This window comes from Bombus affinis, chromosome 1 (assembly GCF_024516045.1).
Source record: "Bombus affinis isolate iyBomAffi1 chromosome 1, iyBomAffi1.2, whole genome shotgun sequence".
NCBI classification, from domain to species: Eukaryota; Metazoa; Arthropoda; class Insecta; order Hymenoptera; family Apidae; genus Bombus; species Bombus affinis.
The window spans coordinates 17,799,146-17,824,322 of NC_066344.1; the positions used below are offsets into that span (position 1 = coordinate 17,799,146).

Below are 25,177 nucleotides of genomic sequence, written 5' to 3' on the forward strand. Positions count from 1 at the left end.
TTCCAATGAAGTGTTTCTCTATCAGGTTCTACATTTCACTTCCACGGTCTCAAATCTTTATAAGTCACACAAAAGTACTATTGCATAATACGAAATTTAATAAACTGAGGCCTAATTACTTAATATGTAAATGCTACGATAAACAAAATGGTATGCAAATATCTTTTTATAACCATTGCGGAATAATAATTATATCCGTGTACTCGAATACGAAGGTTCTATCGCGTATCAGCGAATAGTTTACAAAACAATCATCATTTTAGAAGGTGAGGAAATACAAAAGAAAAGGACAACTCTCGCTTTCTAATGGAGAACTATCGAATGGCAATCGGTATAGTTTTATATACAATGTTCGTATCGTGAGAGAATCGTAACGATCTTCGTTTAAGGGCCACGTTTTCGATGCGTAACGAACACGATGCTCGACATTTACGAGCTACCAGAAACGATAATGGCCTGGTACCAGCCAGGTAGATACGAGGTTATTTTCTTTGCTGGATACGAGACACGAGTACGCGCACGAACACCGGTGATTCAGTGTCAGTGGGTCAACGGAAACTGGAGAAATCTTTCTCCTCGACTACGCACGTGCCTCTCTTTCAAGAATCTCACATTTTGTGAGGATACGGTGTGTACATCCCTCGTCGTTCGAAAAATCAATGTCAGACAAGATCTACGGACAAATATCTATCCGATGGTTCGATGGTTCATGCATCTCTGAACGCGTCTAGATAAATCCACTTTTCTCTTTCACTCTCTTTCTCTCTCTTTCTCTCTCTTTCTCTCTCTCTCTCTCTCTCTTTCTCTCTCTCTTTCTCTCTTTCACACACATACACACCTTGTTCCACTCGTTTTCTTCTGCTTTCATTTTCCTGCTTCTTCCCCCTTTCTTTTTTTTTGGACTTGATCTTATTGGACGATTCAGTCGTACTTGTTACTTTCACGTTCCCTGGAACGATGAGAAGTGAACGTGCCTGCTGACCAATCGCCAATTTTAGAGTCGTATGTTTGACTTAGAAAGGGGATATTCAGAAGCGACCAGAGTTGCAGTTTAGTTTTCTTCGTGGTTTTGTTAGAAAGCCACGATATGGTTTTTAATTGCTCTTCCTGTTCGGTGTAAATGATACAAATTTGACTAAAATAATTAGAGAGGCGATATATGCTTGAGATGCTTCGCGACGTACATGCTTTTAACGAGCTTCCGCCTTCTGTCTTTTTCCACGTACGTTATAAGTCGTCAAGAAAGCCATTGAATCAAGGTATCAAGAAATTTTGTTCGTTCGTTGATAGTGATTTTCTCGAATAAAATATTTACTGCACGTAAGTAGTTTCCTCCACGTATCGGGTATTTAATCAAAATAATTTCCACGTGATTCTATAGTGCCTCTTTTAAAAACAGTTTAGCTTAAGTATTCTAAAAATATTGTAAAAGTTGTTGGTTATATCAGAATTCGAAAATTCTCCAAATGCTCTCTTTAAAGTTCCCCTATTTGAAAATAATATATCGATTAACTTTTTACCAATAATTTATTACAAATTATTATCAAAGGTACAAAAAATATAAAATGATCAGATTTCTATTTCTTTAATGAAACGTTTCTTCAAAATAAGAAATCTTTCGTAAAAAAATCTATATTACAAAAATAAATCTATTTTACAAATAGATTGATTAAATTTAGCTATTATTAATCAAAATCCGAATGCGAAGGAGCTGTTTAAATTTTCAAAGATCTATGTTTCAATCTTCACCTTGAATAATTAATTAATACGTGGCTGTTCCAAAGCCTTAGCTGTTTCAAAAAAATTATTTTATATTACCATTTTAAATCATATACCGAATATTTGAAACACGTTTAACTATAATTAATCTATTTGTCTTTTCCTAATCAGAAATTCCTTTGATCATAGATCCAAGATTAAAGAAGGTAATCCTGATTGTAATTAAATTAACCATAGCGTTTTACATTGCGCAATTCAATTTATTCTTCAATGTCAATTTCTTCGAAAATAAAAAACTTAATATTCCCACTCCTTTAACTAATTACTCAAAATTATTGATACGATACGAAACAAACTATAGCGCAATATAAATAATACGTACTCTATATAATAAAAAACTTTATAGCATACTTTATAGGCTTTTATATAAATTAGCATAAACTAAACTTTAACTCAACAAAAAATTCCCTAGCCTATTCGCCAAATATTACAAATCAACAAATTCTCACTAACTCGATTAAACATTTAGACATCTAACGGTACTAATGAATGCCGGGAATGAATTAAAGCGTTAAGAAATTGTGTTGGAACAGGCGTGATTTGTGCGCGAAAAACGTCGGTTGCACTATGGTTTTGTGCTAGTTTCATTGTCTCAACATTCGCCTTGCACAATATAAGGCTGCGCGACCTTGTTGCTTCTTTCCCTGGCCGGTTCGTAAGAGAGAAGGTGAGCTTCGATGCTGAAAACGTGCTCGGAGGAAAAAGAAGGGCGGCCTGGTGAATGAGCATAGCCGAGCGAGGGTCGACCGTTTCCCCGGGCTATCAACGAGGAATAAAATCGACGCTGTCAAGGAGGAAGTGTCCGCGGGTGAAAGTGCTTCTGGGACGTTGGTCGAGAGCGGTCCGACACGTTTGCCCATGAGGAAAACGGCTCCGTGTCGGATGACACGGACGCGTCTTTCCACGTTGCAATCGAAGGTCACCATGACCACGATAATCCAATCGAGTTCCAATTTCGACACCATATCGGTGAAATTCGCAAGATCTAATCTATCGTTGGATGGATGCACGTGAAACCTTGTTTCCTTGTTTCCAAGTGATTAATCTTATCGTAGTAGATTTATAGAAATTATTGGCCATATTGGTATTTCAAAATTCATCGAGCGCTACTGTAGAGTTTCTTCCTTTCGAAACAGTTTATTAGTTTCTCACATTTATATACGCGAATATACGACATATTTTTTGTTATTAAACTTAATATTAAACATTTTAATAGCAAGATTATCGAAAGACATTATTACCATCATTATTCAACATTGAAAATAACTTTGCTAAAATAAAATTTTCTGACGTTTCTCCAAAGCGCAATTAATGTATATTTAATCAAAGTAATTTCCGTGTGAGTCAAGTGTCGAATAGTGGTAAAATAAATAGTTTACTTTTATTGGAAATACTATTTTCCCTGTCATCAATCGTAGATTATTTTATTTTCATTATTTATCGATAGCATTTTCTTGCGTTTCAGTTGATTTTTCAATGAAAGGTCATTCACTTTTACGCTTAAGGTTGAACTAACGTTCACATAATCTTCCGTAAATACTAAATTTATGTCTCCAACCAGTTTAGATATATTCACTTCAAATTAATTTCTATATAAAAAATTGCACAAATTTCCTAATATCGTTATAGCATCGCTATCGACCACTATTACAGTGGAAGCTCTAATATTTAATATTTCTATTGACATCTTCAACAGTTTTTAAATTTTTGATACATCCGTTATTAATCTCTTTAGTATTCGATGCATATTTCATAAATATCTTTTTTTTTTTTTATTCTAGTTAATAATACCTAATATATAGGTATATGATAGAACAAACTCTAGTTGATGGTATCACCTTGTTAAATTTAAGAAGTGGAGAAATTTAACGCACATCTTGACGTCTAATTAAACAATCTTTCAATTTAAGAATCGAGTAACTATTATTATCGTAATCTTCTTCAAAAATCTTCAAGGAAACTCCAAACTCTTCAAAACAGATGTCTGTTTGATTTTAAATGATACTTTCCTGGTTGCCTTTCTTGTTAACTAACTAGTCCGCGCAATCTCTTAATTAAATTTAACTATGTAGGATGAATAGGTGGATAATTTAAGTAAAGAGATTATGATCTTAATTATTTTTAAAAAATTTATCTTTAATCTAAATGTATATAGCTTTTACCGGAATATCTGTAGGTATTTAAATTATGATACTATATATTTCTCTGAACTTTTAGGTGATCTTACAAACATTCTGGACAAGCAAATAAAAGTGAAAGTGATGAGATCAAAAATTCAGCATATTCGTTAATTTTTATGTAACCGAGTGTCACCTGCGACTTTTCGAGTACTGTTTTACGATTCCCAAGGATATCAATTTTTATTATGCAACAAGATAAACGGGTAAAATCATTTACTAAACATTTAAAAAATGAATAAAACAAAATACCTTTACCGAGGATATTGTCAAAAATGTTTATATATACCAAAAAATCTGTTCTTTTTGATATTCTAAACATTGTCCCACTGTATTCTGTTTCAGACTCAACGTCGTTGTTAGTGCTGCCGCAGTCGATGCGAAGTAAAACGCAGAAGAAGAAGAAGAAAAAGAAGAGGAAAATATAAAATATATTCACACATGCCTTTAAGAATCTTTATTTCGAGAGATAAGAACAAAATATTTTTAAAATAAACGTATACTAATATTTTATAGAATATAATACCGTCATGTGAAAATAAATGATTAAGCATGGAAGCAAATTATTAATACTCTTTGATTCTCAATGTTTGATCTTTAAACGACAATATGACATATGTAATTCCCATTTTTAATGGCATACGTACCTTGAAAGTTAAAAATAAATTGTATCCGTAATTCGTAATTCATTCAAATAAAATGCAAATGAATTCAAATTACGAATATACGTAGCTACAATTAATACATTATCGTTACGTTAAAACAATCAGCACAGATTACTCATTCGGTTTCTCTTTGCACGTAATAATTCTACGTTTCGATATCAACGATCAAAGGTATCGAGCAAGCTAGTCCCGTTGAACAATAGATCGGATTATCGACCTATACAATCAGATAGTTACAGTACGTGCAATTTTTTAATTTCAGCCAATTGTGTATTACATTTAAGCTCTGTACATAGCGGCGACATTTAAACGGAATAAATTATCAGCCACGTAATAGCAAATAGGTATACATTGAGAAAGAAAAAGAAAAGTGTGTCTTACAGCTTGTTTAACGTTAAATACCTTTGAAATAAAACGACGTTTAGTATAAGCACAATCCTAAGTATAGAAGGAAATCAGATATCGTTTTTTAGTGTTTTAAACAAATGAGAAGATCAGATATCAAAATTTTACAAGGGAATTTTATAAGTTTTATACGAAGTAAAATATCATTTTTTTTTAGGTATAGTAATTTGGCATCTTGAATTTATAAGGTTATAATATATGCTTTATAGTTATGCTTTAGATTTTTTACACTTACAATTTTATATTTTACTTATTATTTTTAAAAAATGAAGAAAACAAAATTCCAAATGTGAGAAAAGTAAATCGTTTTATAAATTTGATACGAATTAAGATATTATAATTTTTAAAAAATACAGTAATTTCATATATATGTTCATTACTTGGAAAATATAAAAGAATCGAATTTATATAATATAATAATTAACTTTTTTTTTTAAATATTATGCAAATTTATTGTGAAGACATCCTGCAACGCATTAAAAAAATTTTGCATGAAGGTAAATATTATAATTTTCTAGAATTACTGTTGAAAATGACAACGTGAGTTCGTGCTCGCCCTCCACATGCGGATGCGCTAGTTGCAAAAGGCAGTAACTATAAGATTGTTCTAGATGCAATCGATAGACTCGATCGATATTTTTTTAGATGCTCATTTTTTTTTCCTAGTCCAATAAAGGTTTTTTTCGACTCAGAACGATGTGATAGATTTATCCGTGCAATATTGTAATAACTATTGTGATCCTACCTCTGAACATAAAAATAACAATTACCATAATTTGATATCCTGAATTTACAAATCTGTGTGTTTATTTGTTGTTATTTCGAAAAAATACAATCTGTACATTTTATAAATGCGAACATACCAAACTTCTATATTTCGAATAAACTACATTTTTTCATACCTCATATTTCATAGTGAGTTACACAATCAAATTACAATTTTAAAAATCACGGTTTCGCAGTTTCAAATTAAATGCACATCTATATCTAAATTATGTCCACATTTATATGCTAAATATTGAAAATGTTTCTTCATATACAATTGTAGAATTATCAAGTAAGAACTATATTATATCAAAAATATTTATATATGGCATAGAAAAAAATTTGTAGAGAAATTTTTTAATTTCTATTTTAAGAAACTTTTCTTTTGACTGGCAGCGAGTCTATCGTAATATTGACAAAACAGAGTAACGAGGAAAAAAAAAAAAATCGAAATTGTCATGAAGATGCGAACAAGAAAGAGAAAGATTGTCGTTAAAAGTCGCTCTCCTTGACTTCATCATCTTTGACATCGTTATCCTCGTTACGCACGCTTCTTACCGTAATCACACAAGATACAGGTGTGACAATAATTTACGTAACTTTTCTCGTGCTTCTTCGCGGCATAATTCACCGGAGTCATTGGTCTTTAAAATTAATTGCTTTCTGATCGCTGACGCTGGTTTCGCAGGTAAAAGCTTTCCAACTTAGATCATCGTAATATGGATATTAACTATCATATACCGTAATATACTGCTTGGTTATATAGAAAGTTATATTGCTCGCGTATCTAAATATTTTAAGTTTGATATTTCATTTTCTTATTATCTTTTATTACTTTATTATATTTTATTTATACATATTTATATTTTATTACTTTATCATTTTGTTTGTACCAAGTAATTTATTTCTAATATTTATTAAACGCTGATTTTTAGATCAGAGTCGGGAAGTGTAATTGATTATGAGTTTTGTTCTCGTGAGTAAATGAAATCCTGGTTATAAGTTCGAGGTAATAACCAGTTAATCATATCTAATGTATAAAGTATATTAAGGTAAAATATAATTACAAAATATAATAATAGATTAATTATAAATCAATGTAATTCAGTTAGTAGATCGTTAATTAAGTTGTTTAATATGTTAATTCGATAACTGGAAAATGACATAAATTAATCTCGACTTTTAAGTATATTTTTAAATGTTCTGTTTTATGAATTTCAAATTGACAACATATATACATATATACAAATATATATATATATATAGATATACATATGTCCATTTCTTATTTCTGACAGTTTCCAATACGAATGATACCAAAGTTTTGAAATATTTTCTTTCGTTACGTGTGAATATCACAGAATAGATTTGTTTAAACGATAACAGAAGTAACTTATTATCTTTGCATTAATGTAACTGTAATCACATAATTTACATTTGTGTTCATCGTTGTATAATATTCAATTATTATCGTAACTTACTTGTCAATCTATATCTTCCGTTTCTTGTTTCAACCTTTTTTAACGGACAATCTTTTATCTCTCATCATCTTCAATTCTACGTCTCTTTCTTGTTTTGCTTTGCTATTTATTCAATAAGTACAATACTATTGAAATTTATACTTGATTTCTTGTTTGTGAGTTTGAATAAGAATATATTAGCCTCGAAAGAGGACTACTTCTATGCGTGTATGCGTGCATAATTACACTGTTCCACAAGTAACATGCGAGTTACTTTCTCTCTCGAAACTACGAGCTACGAAGTATTTACTCTCTTCCCATTGATATACTTCAACACGCGCTCTTCGAAAGCAAGGAATTGCAACGCATAAGAAAAGGTAGTTACACATCCAGCAGCGGAGAATAACGAATCGCGTATATAATTGTGATCCATTTAATAGTATCAGAGTAAACTTTGCTTTCTCTCTAACGAAACACATTGGTATGCTTCGATTTTCAAATTAATGTGATTATTTTAATGAAATCCGGATGTTCGTATACAAGAACCGTGGAGGATTAGAAATTGGTAGAAACGTTGGCACAATTGAATATTTACGGAATAGCGTGTTTAAGTTTCTCCGGAAGTCGAAATTGGAGGAAATTGTCTATTGTGTACAAGTGGATGGATACAAATTCCACGATTTCGGAAGAATTAAACTATTGATCGATTAATTTGTCGACATAGTGTAGTATAGTAAATAAAGTGTTTATCATTATAATTAAATAGTTGAGAATTTTTAAAGAGATATTTTGAAGAAATATGTACATTGAGTTATCAATGTTACATAAGTCTTAATTTAGAATATTATTTTGGTAAATGATTGTTATACTCTTAGATGAATTCGTATTTGTACCGATGTAGAAGCAATTTTTCAAATTTATTAATGCCAAATATGTCCTGGTCGTGTTTAGTTTAATAATAATAATAATAATAATAATAATAATAAAAAAAAAACAGTTCGAATAAATAAAACAAAATATGTGTAAATCTGAAAGACGATGAATAAATATATCGAAATATCAAATTTTTTTATTCACTCTGCTATAATTTGAATTATATTTTTCAAACATTAATAAACTTCTTAAATTTGGGAAAAATATGATAGAGTCTATTCTTAATATATATGATTTCTTGTTTTAATTCTGTGTCAACATTTTTCTTAAAACATTATAAATCCTTTCATTTATTCGGACGTGATCAGAGTTAAATTAAGGAATGTAAATTTAAAATGAAGCTTCCTTTACGATAACTCGAAAGTTTGTTAAACATCAAAAAAAGTTTGAAATATAATTTCAAAGATTAAGTCTAAATAAACGCTAAATAATCGCAACGTTTTATCATGGATGTCTGATCACGGTGACAATACCTTTTCATGGCAGTGACCTATCACGATTTAACATGAAAAATGTTTTGTTGCGGGTCGAGAACTATACGATAGATCGAAATTGTTATAAAACGTGAGAATCAGTTACAATTTCGTAACGATTAATTAATTATCGATGATTGTGTATGCAGTGGCTAACGAAAATATTTACAAAGCTTATCACAGAAAAATTTTATCCACGCTTATATCGTGTATGTTTTGAAACAAAATTTTGAAGTTTCATTTTAATTAATAATAAATTATTATTATTCAACAAAACATAAATTGTAGGTAATCTTAAGTATACAACAAATATTAAAGGTCATTCCACTGAATGTTGACGTTTATTAACAATAAGATAATTGATAATTGGTTAAATACTTTTATCATATCCCCAAAATGTACACTTGTGTTAAATGTGTTGTAATTCCTATTTATGTGTATTTTCAGAGTTATTTCAAGTTTTACTAATATAGTCATTATAGTCGAATCCTATTACAGCGCTAATGGAATTTTAAAATGTTTCGTATAACACACATAATATAATTATAAAAAGTGCCTACAAGTACGTATACTTTCGTGAGTCACTATACAATTACCTTGAGAATAATATTCAATGATATTCACTCTGTGTATACAACTATAGTATACACAATACGCTATACACTATATTAGTAACCGCATTAAAAAGAAAAAAGATAAAATTATATCTGATACAAAATGAAAATTCGGCTAAATAAATACCTTATAGTTCAAAATTCAAAATTTTTATCCCATCATAAGGTTAAAAAGAATGTACTGCCTTCAGTGATTTAATTTTTTCGCTATAGCAATGTTGGCTCGCAGCTATCGTGAAATATGATTATGCAGGTCGTTAACATTAAAGTATGATAAGATATTCAAAGAAAAAAACAAGTATGAGAAGAGCTTCAGTGCGGAGATTTAACTGTCACAAATAACGTGCATAACAAAATTTTAGTATACGATGAGAAAGAAACTGATATATTCTATTGATTCAAAATGATACTCGAGGTTCATCATGATAATGGAAAAACGTATCTGACGAATGTATCTAAAATATATCTGGATTCTCTTAGTTTTACTGTACGTATTGCACGTGAATGTATGAACTGCCAGGTATCACAGATAGTAGAAGGAAACAAAAAAATTGTACAGAAAAAAATGACGTAATGTCATTTTTATTCACGCACTGACAACATTGATCTTTTGCCTTATGATCTAATTTGTTACTTAGAAATGCATCATGATAATTATGAATCATTCATATTTGTTAACATGTGCATTATCTCAGACAAAAACTTGCTTCATCTCCGTGCACGTGTCGACGAAAATATCTTGCTGAATCATCTGTTCAAAAAAATTACCAACACATTTAATTAATTCAAGGAAAGTTTGAATAAAATTTCTATTTTAAACAAGTCATATCTGTTATTCACACGGATTGCTCTTTTTTTATTATTTTTTTTAAAGCAATGCTCTGTAACGAAACAACAATCTTCGTCCTACTATTTGCATCTAATTTCGTCTATGCAAATTAAAATTTAAGTTTTTAATTAGAAACATATTACATGCTAATTCTCCTCGAAAGGAAGCTTTCCGCATGGTAAATGTTAATGTAATGTAAATTTTATTTCACACGATCGACATATTTTCGTACGTGGAATCATTTCCTAATCACATGAAATACAGATGAAGAGATAGCTATGTCATACAGGGACAAGAAAAATATTATGTTCGCTTCGTACGACTTCACTTTTAATATTACCGATATTTTTGCAGTTTAGGTTTTGACGACGCACTTTGATATAGTACTGGGATAGAAAAATCGCGATAGTGTTCATACAAATTAATGGTTAACGCTACAACAGTCTGTAATATGTACCTACGTATTCTATGTATGGATGATTAAAATTAAAATGATATGCTGACAAAAAATATATTTATTATATTATTATTGTTTTATAATGTAATATTATTTCCGGTAATTATGAAGTCAAGAATTTGAAGTTACTTTAATAGATTTGATAGTTCTAGTCTTAAGACTCTGAGCGTGCATCTATGCCAGTACTTTCATGTTCGTATTTCATTCGTTTCTGACGTGTCTCGTTTGCTTTCTGCATCACGCAATGCTGTGCAGGTTTCAATTTGAGACATGACAGTTTCAACCCGCAACAAAGATGTTGTGTCTTTACGACTGTGTGAGAGAAACATGTACTACGCAGAACAAATTACATCTATTCCGTCTACCATCTATTATCTCATTTCTATTTTATCTTTATCTCAAATATTTTACGTGAAATTATTCAAATTTCCAAAAATGCATCATTGTAAGTTTATACGATTCCTAAGAAATATTAATCAATTTAATGAAATTAATTAATATCATTAAAGTCGGTCATTTTGATCAACCACACAGAAGTTAAGCTAATCGAAGTTAATTGCTTTGTTCTTGAAGAATTATTAACTATGCATCCTAGCATTAAAATTGTGGAATCTTCACTTGATAGGATGGAATATTTTTGCTCCTAAATAGTTCATATATTCTTCATTCATGATAGCTGATGTTGAGAAGTTAATTTGTAATAAAAATACTTTATAACAGTGGACTTTGTTTAGTATCGCTTTTACGTGGCTCTCAATACAACGATGCAGATACAGTCAAACGATATTCGAGCGAACGGACCAAATTTATAAACGCACAAGGAGCTAACATTTCGAGCTATTTGGTCAAAGACGTCGAATCGACGTCGAAAAAACACAAAGTGTTGTCAAATTTATGGGAACATGATCGCGTACGGATTATTTCGCCGATCCGAATCGATCGATATAGTTTTCATCGACAACGGTACACTAACCATAGTTCATCCGCGCTAAATTTTATCTAAATTTTACTGTGTTTTATGGATAGCAGCGAATGGTAGAGTCGCCAGTTTCGCTCGCTCGCCAGGAAAATTATAGTCTAAATTAATACCAATTCAGAGGGAGGGGGTGATTTTCGACGAAAACGTCTTCCTTTCGTCTGCTCCCGTGGCAAATTGATATTCGTTTCGACTAGATCTTTTCGAGCGTGCGGAGCGAACGAGCATCGCGTACGTATGTACGTTAAATCAATGCTGCACGTGTTATACGGGCGAAAATGGAACGCAAACTGATACAATACTGGAAACTAAATGCGTACTTTGGCCGAGCCCGCTGTAAGCAGTTGGTTAAACTCTATGTCGGTCACTGTTGCTGTCGGTCAAAGCTGATGTCGGTGAAGTCTAGTATCGGTGAAGTTTAGCGTCGATGAATTGTCGGTGAAAACAGTGTCGGCCAATTCTGTGTCGGTCAAATGATACGGACCTAACGTAATTACTTGGCCACGCTGTCGTCGCGACTAACGAAATACGCGCTATTCCTCGAAATGATTAACGAGCTACATATCACGGAAAGCTACTTTCCGCAGGCATGTAATCTAACCGTGACCGCGCCAGTGTTCATTGACTCGTCAGTTCCGTTCGACAAGCTGTAATTTTTTCGTTTTGCCGTTGAGTCGTTTGAAAATTTCCTGTCGCGGCCGCCAGTGAAACTGAGGACGTGCGCCTCTGCAACAGAGACAACGCGAAGGACGTTGCACTCCCGTAAGGATACCTGTGTTTACGATCGTAGTGGATTTACGGTAGAACGAACACGTGCATTATTAGATTACTAATCGTCGTAACGTTCGTCATCTGGGACGATAACCGTAACACAGACCTGCGGAATACACTTGATAACCCTCTATTTCTTAAAATTGCACTCATATATTCGGATATGTATCTCGTATACGTATAGTTCGAAGAGAACCATCAGGCTTAAAATATTAAAATAAAAGTCAATTATTTTGGGCGACCTTCTACCTTATATGCATTTCTTTAACCTTTTTAACTCTTTTTTCAAGTATCGTTCACATTGACATTGCAGTATTTATAGGTACGAACTTTTCGTAAAATTGCGTTTCCTATGACGTTACAATGGTACGAGTCAAGTTGAAAATTACCGTAAATTTCAGTAGAACGATCAAGATTAAAATAAGAAAGGAGACTATGAATTTGAATTATTTCACCTTACAGAAAGATTTTTACTTGAAAATTCTGAATATATCTCTGACATATATCTGACTCTACTTTGTTGAATGTCATTTAAATTACCATTGTAACGTAAGAATTTTTCCTAAACTTGCATTCACGTAGCTCTACAATAGAACGATCAGATTCGTAGAAGAGGTCATGGACTTTGACTATTTAAGAAGTTTTATATGTCAAGATTTTAAAGGAAGAATTTCATTAAGATCTTTCTCTTAATCGTTTCGTCCAATTATAATATACGAACTTCGCCTAAAATTACATCCTTATAGTGTTAGGTTCAAAATAAAGGACGGGCCACGAGAATTTTCATTATATTAGAAAATTTTTTACCCTAGAATTCTGCAGTGTCGTTTGGATCAATTCATTACCTTAAAATTTTTTACAAGACATTTAACTAATTTTCTAAACCGCGTGGAATGTGATGTATTTCTGTCGAAAAAGTGTTCGTGTTTATAATGGGGGATGATTTCGCACTTGACAAAAGAGGTGAAGTATTCAAACAGTGTACGCAATTTATGTCTGATGGTCGTTACTAAAGCTTAAGATGGTGTTAAAAAGAAACTTTATTACGAATACAACGTGTCATTGTTGCAATTGAATCATAATCTGTACGACGACTGTGACTCAATATCATAATACAAATAGTCAATACTATTACGTGCGAATAAGGTCACAGATTTTCATATTAAAATCATGGCATGAAATTGAGCAGCTTGGTTTATGGTAGTTCCTCTGAAGAAAGCATTTAAAAAGGACTGAATGTGCAAAGTACTATTATCGAAGGAATGAAAAGTTGCCAATAGGAAACAATACGGATGGCGATAAGAATGAGACAAATATTATAAATAAGAAATAATCCTGTAAGATATTGAGCAAATAATATAACGAAGTATGTAATCTCTTTAGAAGGAGTAACGAAAAAACAATTGCATATATAGGTAAATGAGACAGAAAATTATAAGATAAAGAACAACTGACGACGCCCAATATTTTATAATCAAAGATTATAAAATCTCGACTAAAGCAAAAAATAATTTTAGCATTTTGTTGGTGCATTTTATTTTATCTGCCATTTAATTTTATTATGATGTTCGAAAACAATTCGGGATCTTAAACTCGTATGTACTAGTTTTTATTAGCCTGTAATTAAGAAGAAATGAAGGACTTTATTTCTTTTATCACAATCTTCCTTTCGTTCCTTAAGTTGTCACACAAAATAAATAAGTTGATCGGGTCACCTGAAAAATACCGCAACATTCCTAGAGCATGTTAAAGGAGGAATTTGAAGAATCTCATTTAAAACTAATTCCTTTCACTTCAATACATCTTGTATATTCCGCACTTCGTAAAGAATGATTAATACAAAACAACGGATTTATGAGCAAGTAAAAACTGCATAAAATGCTTCCTATTACACATCATAGCTAACTTTGGTGCTGCAGTATTGAAGAAGCAATGCAAAAATTAAAAAAACTGCGTAATTATCGTCTCTTTATAGTCTTATATGGTAATAAGAATTATATTATAACACGCTAGAGAGTAATTTTAATTACGTTTGGTCGCCCCTTCTTTTAGTCACTCTTAAATTTTAAAAACAAATGCACACAAATTTATTACTATTTTGAGCCTTTCTTTTATTTCCATGCGTGAGCATTTCTTTTATAATATCATTTATAATATCTTTTCACTCTTAATTTCTGATTTTCTATTGCATCTCCTAATAAATTATTTTCAACTCAAAATTAAACTGTCTATCGAAACTAGAAGATAAAAAATAGAAATCAATATATCGTTACTTAATTTTCCTTACTTATGTTTCTATTATTAATCCTGTCCCAATAAATTTTTTGTGTACCTATACTTTTAGTTTACGATATATAATTTTAATTTACATTCCACATTTTACGCATTAATTGTCATTAGTGGCCGTGAAAATTAAGTAATGTAATCCGAAATTTATTTAGAGTATTATGCTTTGTAATAATAATAGTAACTATTGTGGTAATCTATGATAATACACAGTTTAAAAATACTTTTGGAGGCACTTTAACCATGACTCCATTTTTATAAAAATACCTATATTACAGCAATACAATATATGCAATTAATTACCTTTCATTATTTTTTAGGGAACCTAAATTTAATTGCTGTTCTTAACATTTTTCGGTAGAAGGCACAGGTGATAAGTAATACGAGATTCGGAACTTTTGCACGAGAATGGCAAAGATTTCACTATACGTGCACGCATGATTTCTATAAATCTTTACTTTTACGCTTACTTTCTATCAATGGAAAACTCTTGCAGATATGTTATTTATATAATATATCGTGCGCGTTAAACGAACTAGAAACACGTATCAAAATGGAAGAGAAGATAGTATATTTTTACACTATACGTGTGAAAGCGTGCTTCTCTTATGTCCACGATGCCTGTAGAAATACCTACTTAAGACTATTATCAGTATGTATGCCTCTGAGACGTTCCGAATAACTGAACTAATCAAACAAAAAGCTTAAAATACTATTACTAATAATATTACTAATACTAATGGAAATTGGTTTCACTTTCATGAATTAATATTTGACTAAAAAACTCTTGGTGTTATTTTAATTCCGTTTGTGTGTGTTTAAAAAGTATTTAATTCAAGATTTAATAATTAATATTTGTTTCGTTTCTAATATTAATCAGTAATATTTAGTCTGTGTAACACTAGTATGTAAGTAATTACTATTTAGTAATTAGTTAGTACTAATTTTATTGGCGTATCTTCGTTTTTCTCTTTTTACTAGTTAGATAAACAGAATTATTTCGAGTAATAATTTATCATATTACCTCCAATCACTGGTTTATGGCTTTAGTGTTTCCTTTTTGCCACATTCCAAACAATTTCCTATATGCATGTCTTTAGTCAATATTTTGGAGTAAAAGATTTCGATTCCTATACCTCAGATTTTTGCACAGTACCGTATACGAATTATTAAAAAAAGAAAACGCGATATTTAATCTACACTGAAATGAAATACCAGAAATAACAATTACCATAGTGATGATAATAAAGGTAACGATGTATGAAATAATGAGCTTCTATACTTTACATAATGCATACTAAACGTTGCGAAACACAATCGCTCAAGCTTGGAATATAATTAGAGACATCCAGTGGAGTTCGTTGTAGCGATTAAACCATATACCTTATACAAATTTTGATACACTTTCAAAATTAATATTTAACACTTTTTTTGATAAAATTACAAATGATCGAAGCTAGAACGTACAAATTTTTACCGAATTATAGAAATGAAAAATTACATAAGAAATAATTATTCTTTCGTGAAAGTTTTCGTAGTTTTAGCAAGCTGGTTTTGCTGAAAGCTATGTAGAAGTATTCAAATTTTTATGTAAAATCTTAAGCATCCAGATTTCATTAAATACTGATTTAAGTATTTAAGATTCCTAAACTTTTACTGATAACTTTTACTGTTATAATACATTCACTTACCAGAACTATAAAGTTTTATAAACTTGGCATTTTTCTGTTACTACGTGTGGCTCATTTAATATCACACTTGCCGGTATCCAACAAAACTACGTGAAGGTTGCTAATTACATTTAATTGTCTACGATCAATGGCTCGTGTCTAAAATATAACAACGTAATTATATTTACAAAACACATTTATTTAAATATGTAAATTATTAAAAAATATTAGCATATTTCAATTATAGAACGTTTATTTTCTATCTTCATAAATATTCGTATTTTTTACCATAGTGTATCATACAGATTATGTCCTTCAAAGTGAGAGATCAATATCTTCTCAATAAGGAAGCAATGAATAGGATACCGTAATTGAAAGGATTAAAGGTTGTCGGCTACGGTAAGATGACAAAAACTATGCAACACATTAATTCGATCCATTTAATGAAAAATTGTATGCTTTAATGTACACTGTACACCATCATTTCGCTATAAATCACGAGTCTAATACTATCGACTATGTAATTGCGTAATTCGATCATCAAAAGGAAAATGATTCTCGATATAAATAAGTAGAATAGCTAACCGAAAAAGTGTTTATTAATTTTCAAGTTACAGCGAAATTTCTGTAATGCTTATAAAATGGAATCTATGTTACTAATCATGAAATGAATTCCCCATAGAAAAATATAAACTAGTATCACTAGTATAAGGACATTTCAATTTTAACAAAAATGAAACAAAGCTTTAAAAATAAATTGTTTCGCGTATTGATGCTAAACTTCGTTATTATAATATTATAAAATTATATAAAATAATAATAAAAAAAAAAACATCTGTTAGAATTATAAAAAGTCTAAAATAAATTGTCTATAACAAATATAAATTCAAATTCTTGAAGTTGTATAAGAAAGAAGTTGTAAAATACATGCTTTACGCTATTTAAACAATTTATAATTATTTGAACAATTTCGTTCTCTAATATTAATAAAATATTTATTACTAAATCAAACTCATAAAACATATTCGGTAATTCAGTGAATTCTAACTGCTTTCATTAATAGGCATACTTTTCTTACTCACCGTGTTTCCACGGCTGATTCTGGAATTTTTCTTCGTGTATTAGTATAATTTATCTCTCGGAAACTCTCGTGATTCAAGTCCCAGTAATTCTCAGTAATAAGAGAATCCTCTTTATTCAATTAAATCGTTACTACTTTTACGATCCATAGAATGTATTTTTGTATGTAAATGCATGTAGTTATAAACACATCGAAATTCATTTTATCTGGTTTTCGCTGCTCGATAGTGATTCGCAAATAGTTTCACACCAATTAATCTAAATATTCGATATGAATACTGTTAAATACAATTATTTACTTGAATAATATTACAAAATTCAGCGAGGTAAATGTTTCTTCAGTACGTACACGTACGTGTAGATGTCACAAAAGTGCACTTATTTCTAAATGATCAACTAGATCTTAAAGTTTAGTAGCTTATGTTTCTGAAATAAGCAATTTTTTTAAATATATACACGATGTTTCGTAACTGGAGGTACAAGGGATACAGGAAGATTCCTACGAGGAAAAATAAGTTAGAAATATGGAATTGTTGAAAATGACAATGTGAGTTCGTGCTCGCCCTCCACATGCGGATGCGCTAATTACAAAAAGCAGTAACTAGAAAATTGTTCTACATGCAATCGATAGACTCGATCGATATTTTTAGATGCTCCTTTATTTTTTTCCCCTAGTCTATATAAGCTTGTGCAATAAAGATTTTTTCGGCTCAGAACGGTATGATAGATTTATCCGTGCAATATTATAATAACTATTGTGATCCTACCTCTGAATAAAGAAATAAAAACAGGAATAAAATTTTTTCATAAAATGCTTTCTTTTAGAGAAAAATAAATTTGAGAATGTATCATATGCCTGACCAGTGTTTAACATTTAAGCGTTCAAACTTAACTTACGTATATGTAACTTACGTATAAACTTTTCGTATATGTAATAATCTCCTGCTGACTGTTTAGTCATGCTTAGCCTGCACTTAGATAAGTTTAAGTATACTTAATAACTTTTCACAACTTGATTTTCTCAAAAACGAAGCGACATATGAAAAAATTCTATATTTTTAATTTATTTTTTTAGAATATAGAATCACGCTGTACCCAATTATACCATCACAGACAAGCGTGTACAATTTAAAATCTTTTCATTTACATATTAAAAGTATTAATAATTATAATTATTATAAAATAATAATTATGCCTTGATTATCATCTTAAAATTTGAAAATTTTTTTATTGTTTCAAATAATGTAATTAAAAATATGTCAAAAGATTACTTTAGAGAATAAGATGACTGCGATTAAAATCCAAAGCATTTTTAAATTAATATTCAAATATTAATGTTCATCATTAATAAGTACTTTTCAAAATTTAATCACACATATAAGAAAAGTATTCTACATTAAATTCTTTAAACGTATAAGTAATCCATAAAGTAATTTTTATGGTGACCTAATTTAAAAAATTTTTTCAAACATATTTCAAACGTTATACGTATGTAACAAAAATATCATCTTTATTTTTTAGCAATTCGTTATTTAGAGTCACAAATTTGGCAAGGAAAGCTATTATAAATGAATTATTATATCGTTTTGTATAAAATAAAAGCCAATGTACTATAAGATCAAATATTAAAATTCACCTGTTACGAGAATTCGTTCGAGTCTGACCTATAGCGTCTCATACTACTTGCACTGGAAGCTCTACATACTTCAATGCGCCGAACTTTACAACAATCGATCGCTCCTACCATTTATGGAAGATTTTATCAACGTACTATGAAATTTGCAACTTACATTATATCTTAAACAATAGCTTCACAATAACGTTTATCTACTAAGAATATAAAGAAGAATTACGTAGCGCTTATAGGCGATTAAACGGTTCAATTACAACGATTGATCACTGATAATCACGAGGAAAATCGATTCATGATTCCTTCGACATTTAACGTCGGATAGTTTACTGGAAATTTAACAAGATAACAGCTCATTTGTGGAAATAACGTTTCTATCGTCTTTTGTTGAATCAAGTGAAAAGTGTTCATCTCGTTAAAACTTACTCTTCCTTTAGCAAATACATCATAATTACATTTGTGTGATGCAAATCTATTGTTGGGAAAATTTTGTTTAAACTAACACTTGTCAATCCTTAAGGATTACGTGCAATAAATTAGTTATATATTTTAATAATTATGAACGTAATTCCTATTTTATTATTTGGCTTATGTCCTTTGATTTTCAATTAAAAAATTAAGTAAATGTGTCAGTAATATACAGATTCGAGATAGTAAAGTAAGTTAAAAATTGATATTTGGTATAATTAGTATTCTATTTTCTGCTATGAAATATATTTACATTATTAAGATATTCTACAAAATGTTAAGTACATCTGTCTATCGTTTTCTCACTTTTTTTAGATTGTTTATCGAAATATTAATTTTTAACTACTCTAATGTTATTTATTTTATTTCAGTAACACTATACCCGATAAGAAATCACAAATATAGTATCGTAAAACGCGAACTTAATTCGTAGAAATTATTCAATGTTCTTTAGCTCAAGAAAAATACACATCAGTGTACAATCGTTTACTCAATAAACGTTATGCATAAGTTAAGTAAGAACATATGATTCACGCTGCCATATAGATGCATCGTCTGAACGGTTTCTCCACACTAATTACAACGTTACAATATTTTCTCCTTATTTACGTTTCTACTCTTCATTCTATTTTAATAACTCACGTTTGAAAATGTGAAATATTTCCTGAGATACTTTAATAAAATAAAAATCACGCGGATAGAATAAAAATCTGAACAAATACGCTAGAGTAGGATTCAGAAAAATAGTTTGTGCATAAGTGCAGTTCACATATAATGGAAATTCACTGATTCACCCCTCTGCCTATGATTTTCCTTTCATATAGTAGGAATTCGCGATCAGATAAATGGAACCAGGAATTCATTTAATCGCATTAAATAAAATTTTTCTTTTAGAAACAGAACTTAGGTATGATCTTTTCAATACTGATTATATGTATATTTAAGAACACTATTCATATTATATACTAATTTTTCACTAAAAGATGTATTTTCAATTTTCCAATTCACTTAAAGGATTACAACGAATATCTTGCTACTTTTATGTACATTTTCAAATTGATTCAAGATTGATTTCAAATCTTATCGGTATAATTAGGATAGTTGTGTCTTGGTACAGTGTTAATGGAATTTTACAAGGTTTCGTATTACGAACATTATATATCGATAAAAATTTTTTTTTGATAATATATGTTTCATGAACGTATATAGTTACGATTATTATAAAAAAAAAAAAAAATAATAATAATAATAATAAAATTATTACGAATCTACTTGCTTTTAATTTTGGAATAGAAATACATCTTAAAAATAATCAGGTATCCGGATACTTTTAAACTTCGTAGCCACAGTAGTAAGCCACAGTTTCTCTTGATAGAGCCAGTTTGACAACCGAAACTGTTCCGTTATGCGGGTCGTATCATTCCGGTAATCACCAATATAACACAACAATTGCTACATATGGTCGTATCATTACAATAAAATGATTCCCCTTTACCCACCAAACGACTCATCTTTATCAGCAACGTTCTATCTGTGCTACTAAACAGCAGGAGGGTCAAGAAGCGTGATTCGTGACTCGAAAATTTGAAAAACGTATCCGTCGACTTTCACTGTTGAACGTCCACTTCCTGTCCCGTCGACGAATTTACGATCGATTCTGATTCCCTGCACGCGCTCGCAACGAGCACACACAATCGACAGAAATGACTCGCGATGCTTGGTATCCGCAACGGTACAACATACGGGATTACCATGAGAAATCTGACATTTCTATATCGCGTACACACTGAACACCCACGCGTTACTTAACTCGTTACGTTGATACACGTCAGATCTTAGGCAACCGAGCACAATTAAAGATACACGCAACGAGCCTCCGTCGAGGATTCACCGTGCATCAGCCTTCGAAGCCGAGACCCTATTCCAGTCAGACTTCGGTCAGTTCGACTGTGTCTCTCCTTATTAGACTCGAACACGTACACACACTGGTGTTGTGCAAAAGTCAGCCTGTATGTGTTTGCCGGTCTTCTGATCACGACGAAATATTTTTGGTGGAGCGTTTTTTAGGCCATGGATTATGTAAATGAACTTTTGGATAGTTTTTGCGTCACGTTAGTCGTTTCGTGTTTAAATCTCTGTTTAAGTCTGTGATACTGGGATTACCGGAATCAAAATTAGCAATTCAGGATTTTACAGGGAACTTTTGTAGACTCATAATGACTTATCTTTTTTGCATTCCTTCGAACGATTCTTTATAAAATATGTGGACATTAGTTTATTTTTCCTTCTACATTATATTCTCTCATGTTCCTCATGGTCATCTTAACTTCTTCGACATGAGTTTTATATTTCTTGGTTAAAAATTCATAGTACTTGTATGAAATTGCATATAATATTCAAAATACTTATAGAAACTATTTCTGAGCAAAGATTTTTATCTTTTGTATTTACGATAAGAGGTTAAAGATATAAAATCCAGCTACAGAATGCTACAGAGGTAGAGCTGGAAGGGTTAAATAACACAATAATGCAGAATACGTAGAAAATTGTCTAAAATGAGCCAGAAACGGAAAGAAAGTTAAAAATGTTAAAAATGGGAATCAGCTGCTTGAAGTATTGAGGAGAAAATGATAGGCAATGCCGAACAAGTTTATTAAAAAGTTATTCGGCGACTTTCTCAAAAGAACAGCCGCTTCTGAGATGGCAAGGGGAGGTCATATAAAATATCGATTTATTTAGAAATATCTTTTGAGCTAATTCGTGGACAAAATACTCTGTTTAAAGTAACAAGTCAATCTCAGAAATATCATTGAGTGTTGCTAAATTCAGTCATAAAATAAGAAAATACTTTTTCTTGGTAAATGTGATATTACATTTGCATGATATTTCATAAATAATTTGATTGCAAATTATATCTATTAGAGAGTAATTCAGCTTTTCAATTTGTTTTGTTATTTTTGAACCGTAAATACTTATAGATATAAATACCATAAATATAAATTTATAAATAAAAATACTAGAATAAATGAACACGCATTCTCTAAAGTAATATTTCATGATTTTCTTTCTTTCTTATTAATATTTCTTAAATATTTCTATTATCTTCATTAATAAGTGGATAAATTTAATTTCTACGCTATATATCTGTTATATATTTCTATTTCTGTTGTTCCAATTTTTGTAATGATCTAAAGTTGTTAGATACACAATTCTTCGTATAGAGATATCTGAATATTATATCATCCCTGTTAAAATATTTAACCCTTAATTACTTCTTTTAAAAGCGAATATGTGTTATTTCGATATTGGTCAGAAAAAGGTACAAAGTAAGTGCCAAAATGTCAAATTTTTTATTTCAACCACTTTCGTGATTCTCTACGTATTCTACGTGGAACAAACATCGTGGATTAACCCTTCGTCTCGTAATTTCTTTAAGAAACATATTTCCTTAGTGGCTGTTAAGTTAATACATATAAAAAAGATCACTGACGTCCCTGACAGAGGATAGGTACGATAGTATTATCATACTATTAAGATAACGGGTTTTTGAAAGTAAAAGCCTATTGCACAAGCGTAACGTGTAATGTATTATAGCTTACTGAATGCAATGTTTAAAATTATTTATACAAAGTTCAATATATAATTTCGATCGAAATAAAATAATAATTTAGACTAACAATTTTTGACAGTCATTATATACTTTGATATCTTATCGCATAAAGAGCATCAAAATGTTATTTGCAATCTATATTCGACAATTGTCAGTCCTTTGAATTTTCCTACTAAAATTCATGTTTCTAACAAGAACAATTTATTTTCGTCATATTCGGATCATTGTCTGCATCATTATGAGCGCACTGCGAGATATTCCAAGGGGTTAAGTCTCTGCATCGCTATATTGATCATACTACTGAATGTATCCTTGTGCTCTTTCAAAGGAAGGCAATTAATTTCGTCGAAATCAATTATTTCCCAAAACAATAAGTCAAAAATTCAAAAACTCTCACAGCGATATTTGCAAAATACGTGTTTCAACGATAACAAAAAGAAAATGCCTTGCTAGTTACTAATATCTTCGAAACCCATTGACTCTACCTTCTAGTTGACCTTATAACCATACTCTATACCATGCAACAAGACCAGAATAGTTCAGAATCTGAAGGAACAAGTGAAGAATCCTTACCTGAACGAATCGAATCTGCCCATGTTCAATCGAGCACGGTGCACGATACCCTGATAAGATTTCTTTGTCTCGATACTGTCGAAGTGATCACAATTTTCCCAGAGAGGTCACGCGTGTCCACAGGCCTGATTTAGCTTTTTACCCAAAGACCAGCAAAGAGACGAACGTACCGATGTAACGACTAAGCGAAAAACACTTTCTTCTTCTCAGGCTTTAGCACCAGTCGTGCTTCGTGCACGACATCGAACCACGCGACGGTCCGGCGGATACTGAGCTCTCAGGGCCTGCGATAGCCTCTTCACACGGACGAGTGAAAGCGAGAGGTGCCGCGAGAGGCACCAGCGAAGACCGACGAGTCACGAGTTCGAACAGGAAAGAGCAAGACGGAGGATAGTGTAGTTGAGCGAGAAAGCGAGTTACTTCAGTCACGTGAAAAGAAGGAAAACCTTACGAGCTACCAGGTGGAGGATAAGAGAAGCAGTCAAGAGGATAGACGTTCTCTGTGGAAGCGCGAGGACGATGGTCCTCCTGGTTACGTACATACATCCAACGAGGAGGATTGATCGAAGCGAGCAAGAAAGCACGACGCTGCAATTACGCTCCGAGAGGGAAGAAGAACGTACTTACAGGGACTTGAAGTGGAGGACGAAGGAAAACATACGCGAAGAAAAGACGAAGAAACGATGACGCCGGGAGATGGAGGAGAAGAAGGATCGAACGATCGGTCGGTGGTTGTTAGAACGTTGCCTGTTGTTGCCTCTTCTCTTACATGCAACTCGATAGACCGATTTAAGCGAGAGAGAAAGCACCACGTTAACGGTCATGTGAGAAACGGGAGGCATTTATGGACGTACCGTAGGCTGACGTGGGATGGAACGAGTAGAACCCGACAAGGACGAGCAGAAGAGTCCGGGGGAACCTCTTGTCACGTGCTAAGAAGAAAACGGAGCCGAACAGAACGAGTTGCAACGACAGGGAGTGGAACGACGGCGAAAGCACCACGCGGAAGGAACCTACTGATACGCGCCGGGTTCACCCGCTTTTCAGACAGATTCAATCTCGGCGATGACTCTCACGCGCAAACTGACCGATCTGTTCCTCGGTTTCTCTCGTCGCGATCCTCTTAAGAAATGTGATATATGCTTCTTTCCTTCTTATATATGAAATATATAAAATGAAATATATATAAAATGTATGAAATATGACTTAAGTTTAGTTGCTCCCTAGGCCATCCATGGGAGGTTCCTAGTTTTGAAAACTGCCGATTGAATGCGATTATACTTAAAAATCAAAGATAATCAAATAGCTGTAATAATCTATAGCATTTACATTTTGGTGAATTTCGTTTTATATTTTTCGCGCTATTCGATACTTTAAAATAGATCTTAATAATACTGGTACTGGTATAAAGTTTGAGACGCCGATTAGTTGCAAATTGCTTATTCAGCTTCACGATATTTGCTCCATACGTACAATTGTTTTGAATCTGTTTTCTCGGAAACATTTTGCAAAATCTTTGACGTTTCTTTGTTATAGTAGAAATATGTGATGATATA

The 25,177-nt window shown here is 31.5% G+C and overlaps 1 protein-coding gene across 1 annotated transcript in view; it reads right to left on the reverse strand.

Annotated features, from left to right (window-relative positions):
• The window catches only part of LOC126917485 (uncharacterized), a 68,664-nt gene extending 44,716 nt beyond the window's left edge, over positions 1–23,948 (reverse strand). Inside the window, exon 1 of the mRNA XM_050724393.1 lies at positions 23,622–23,948. Coding sequence (XP_050580350.1) covers positions 23,622–23,644 — 23 coding nt within the window. The 5' untranslated portion in view covers positions 23,645–23,948. The remainder of the gene's footprint in view (positions 1–23,621) is intronic.
• Positions 23,949–25,177: the final 1,229 nt, after the last annotated feature.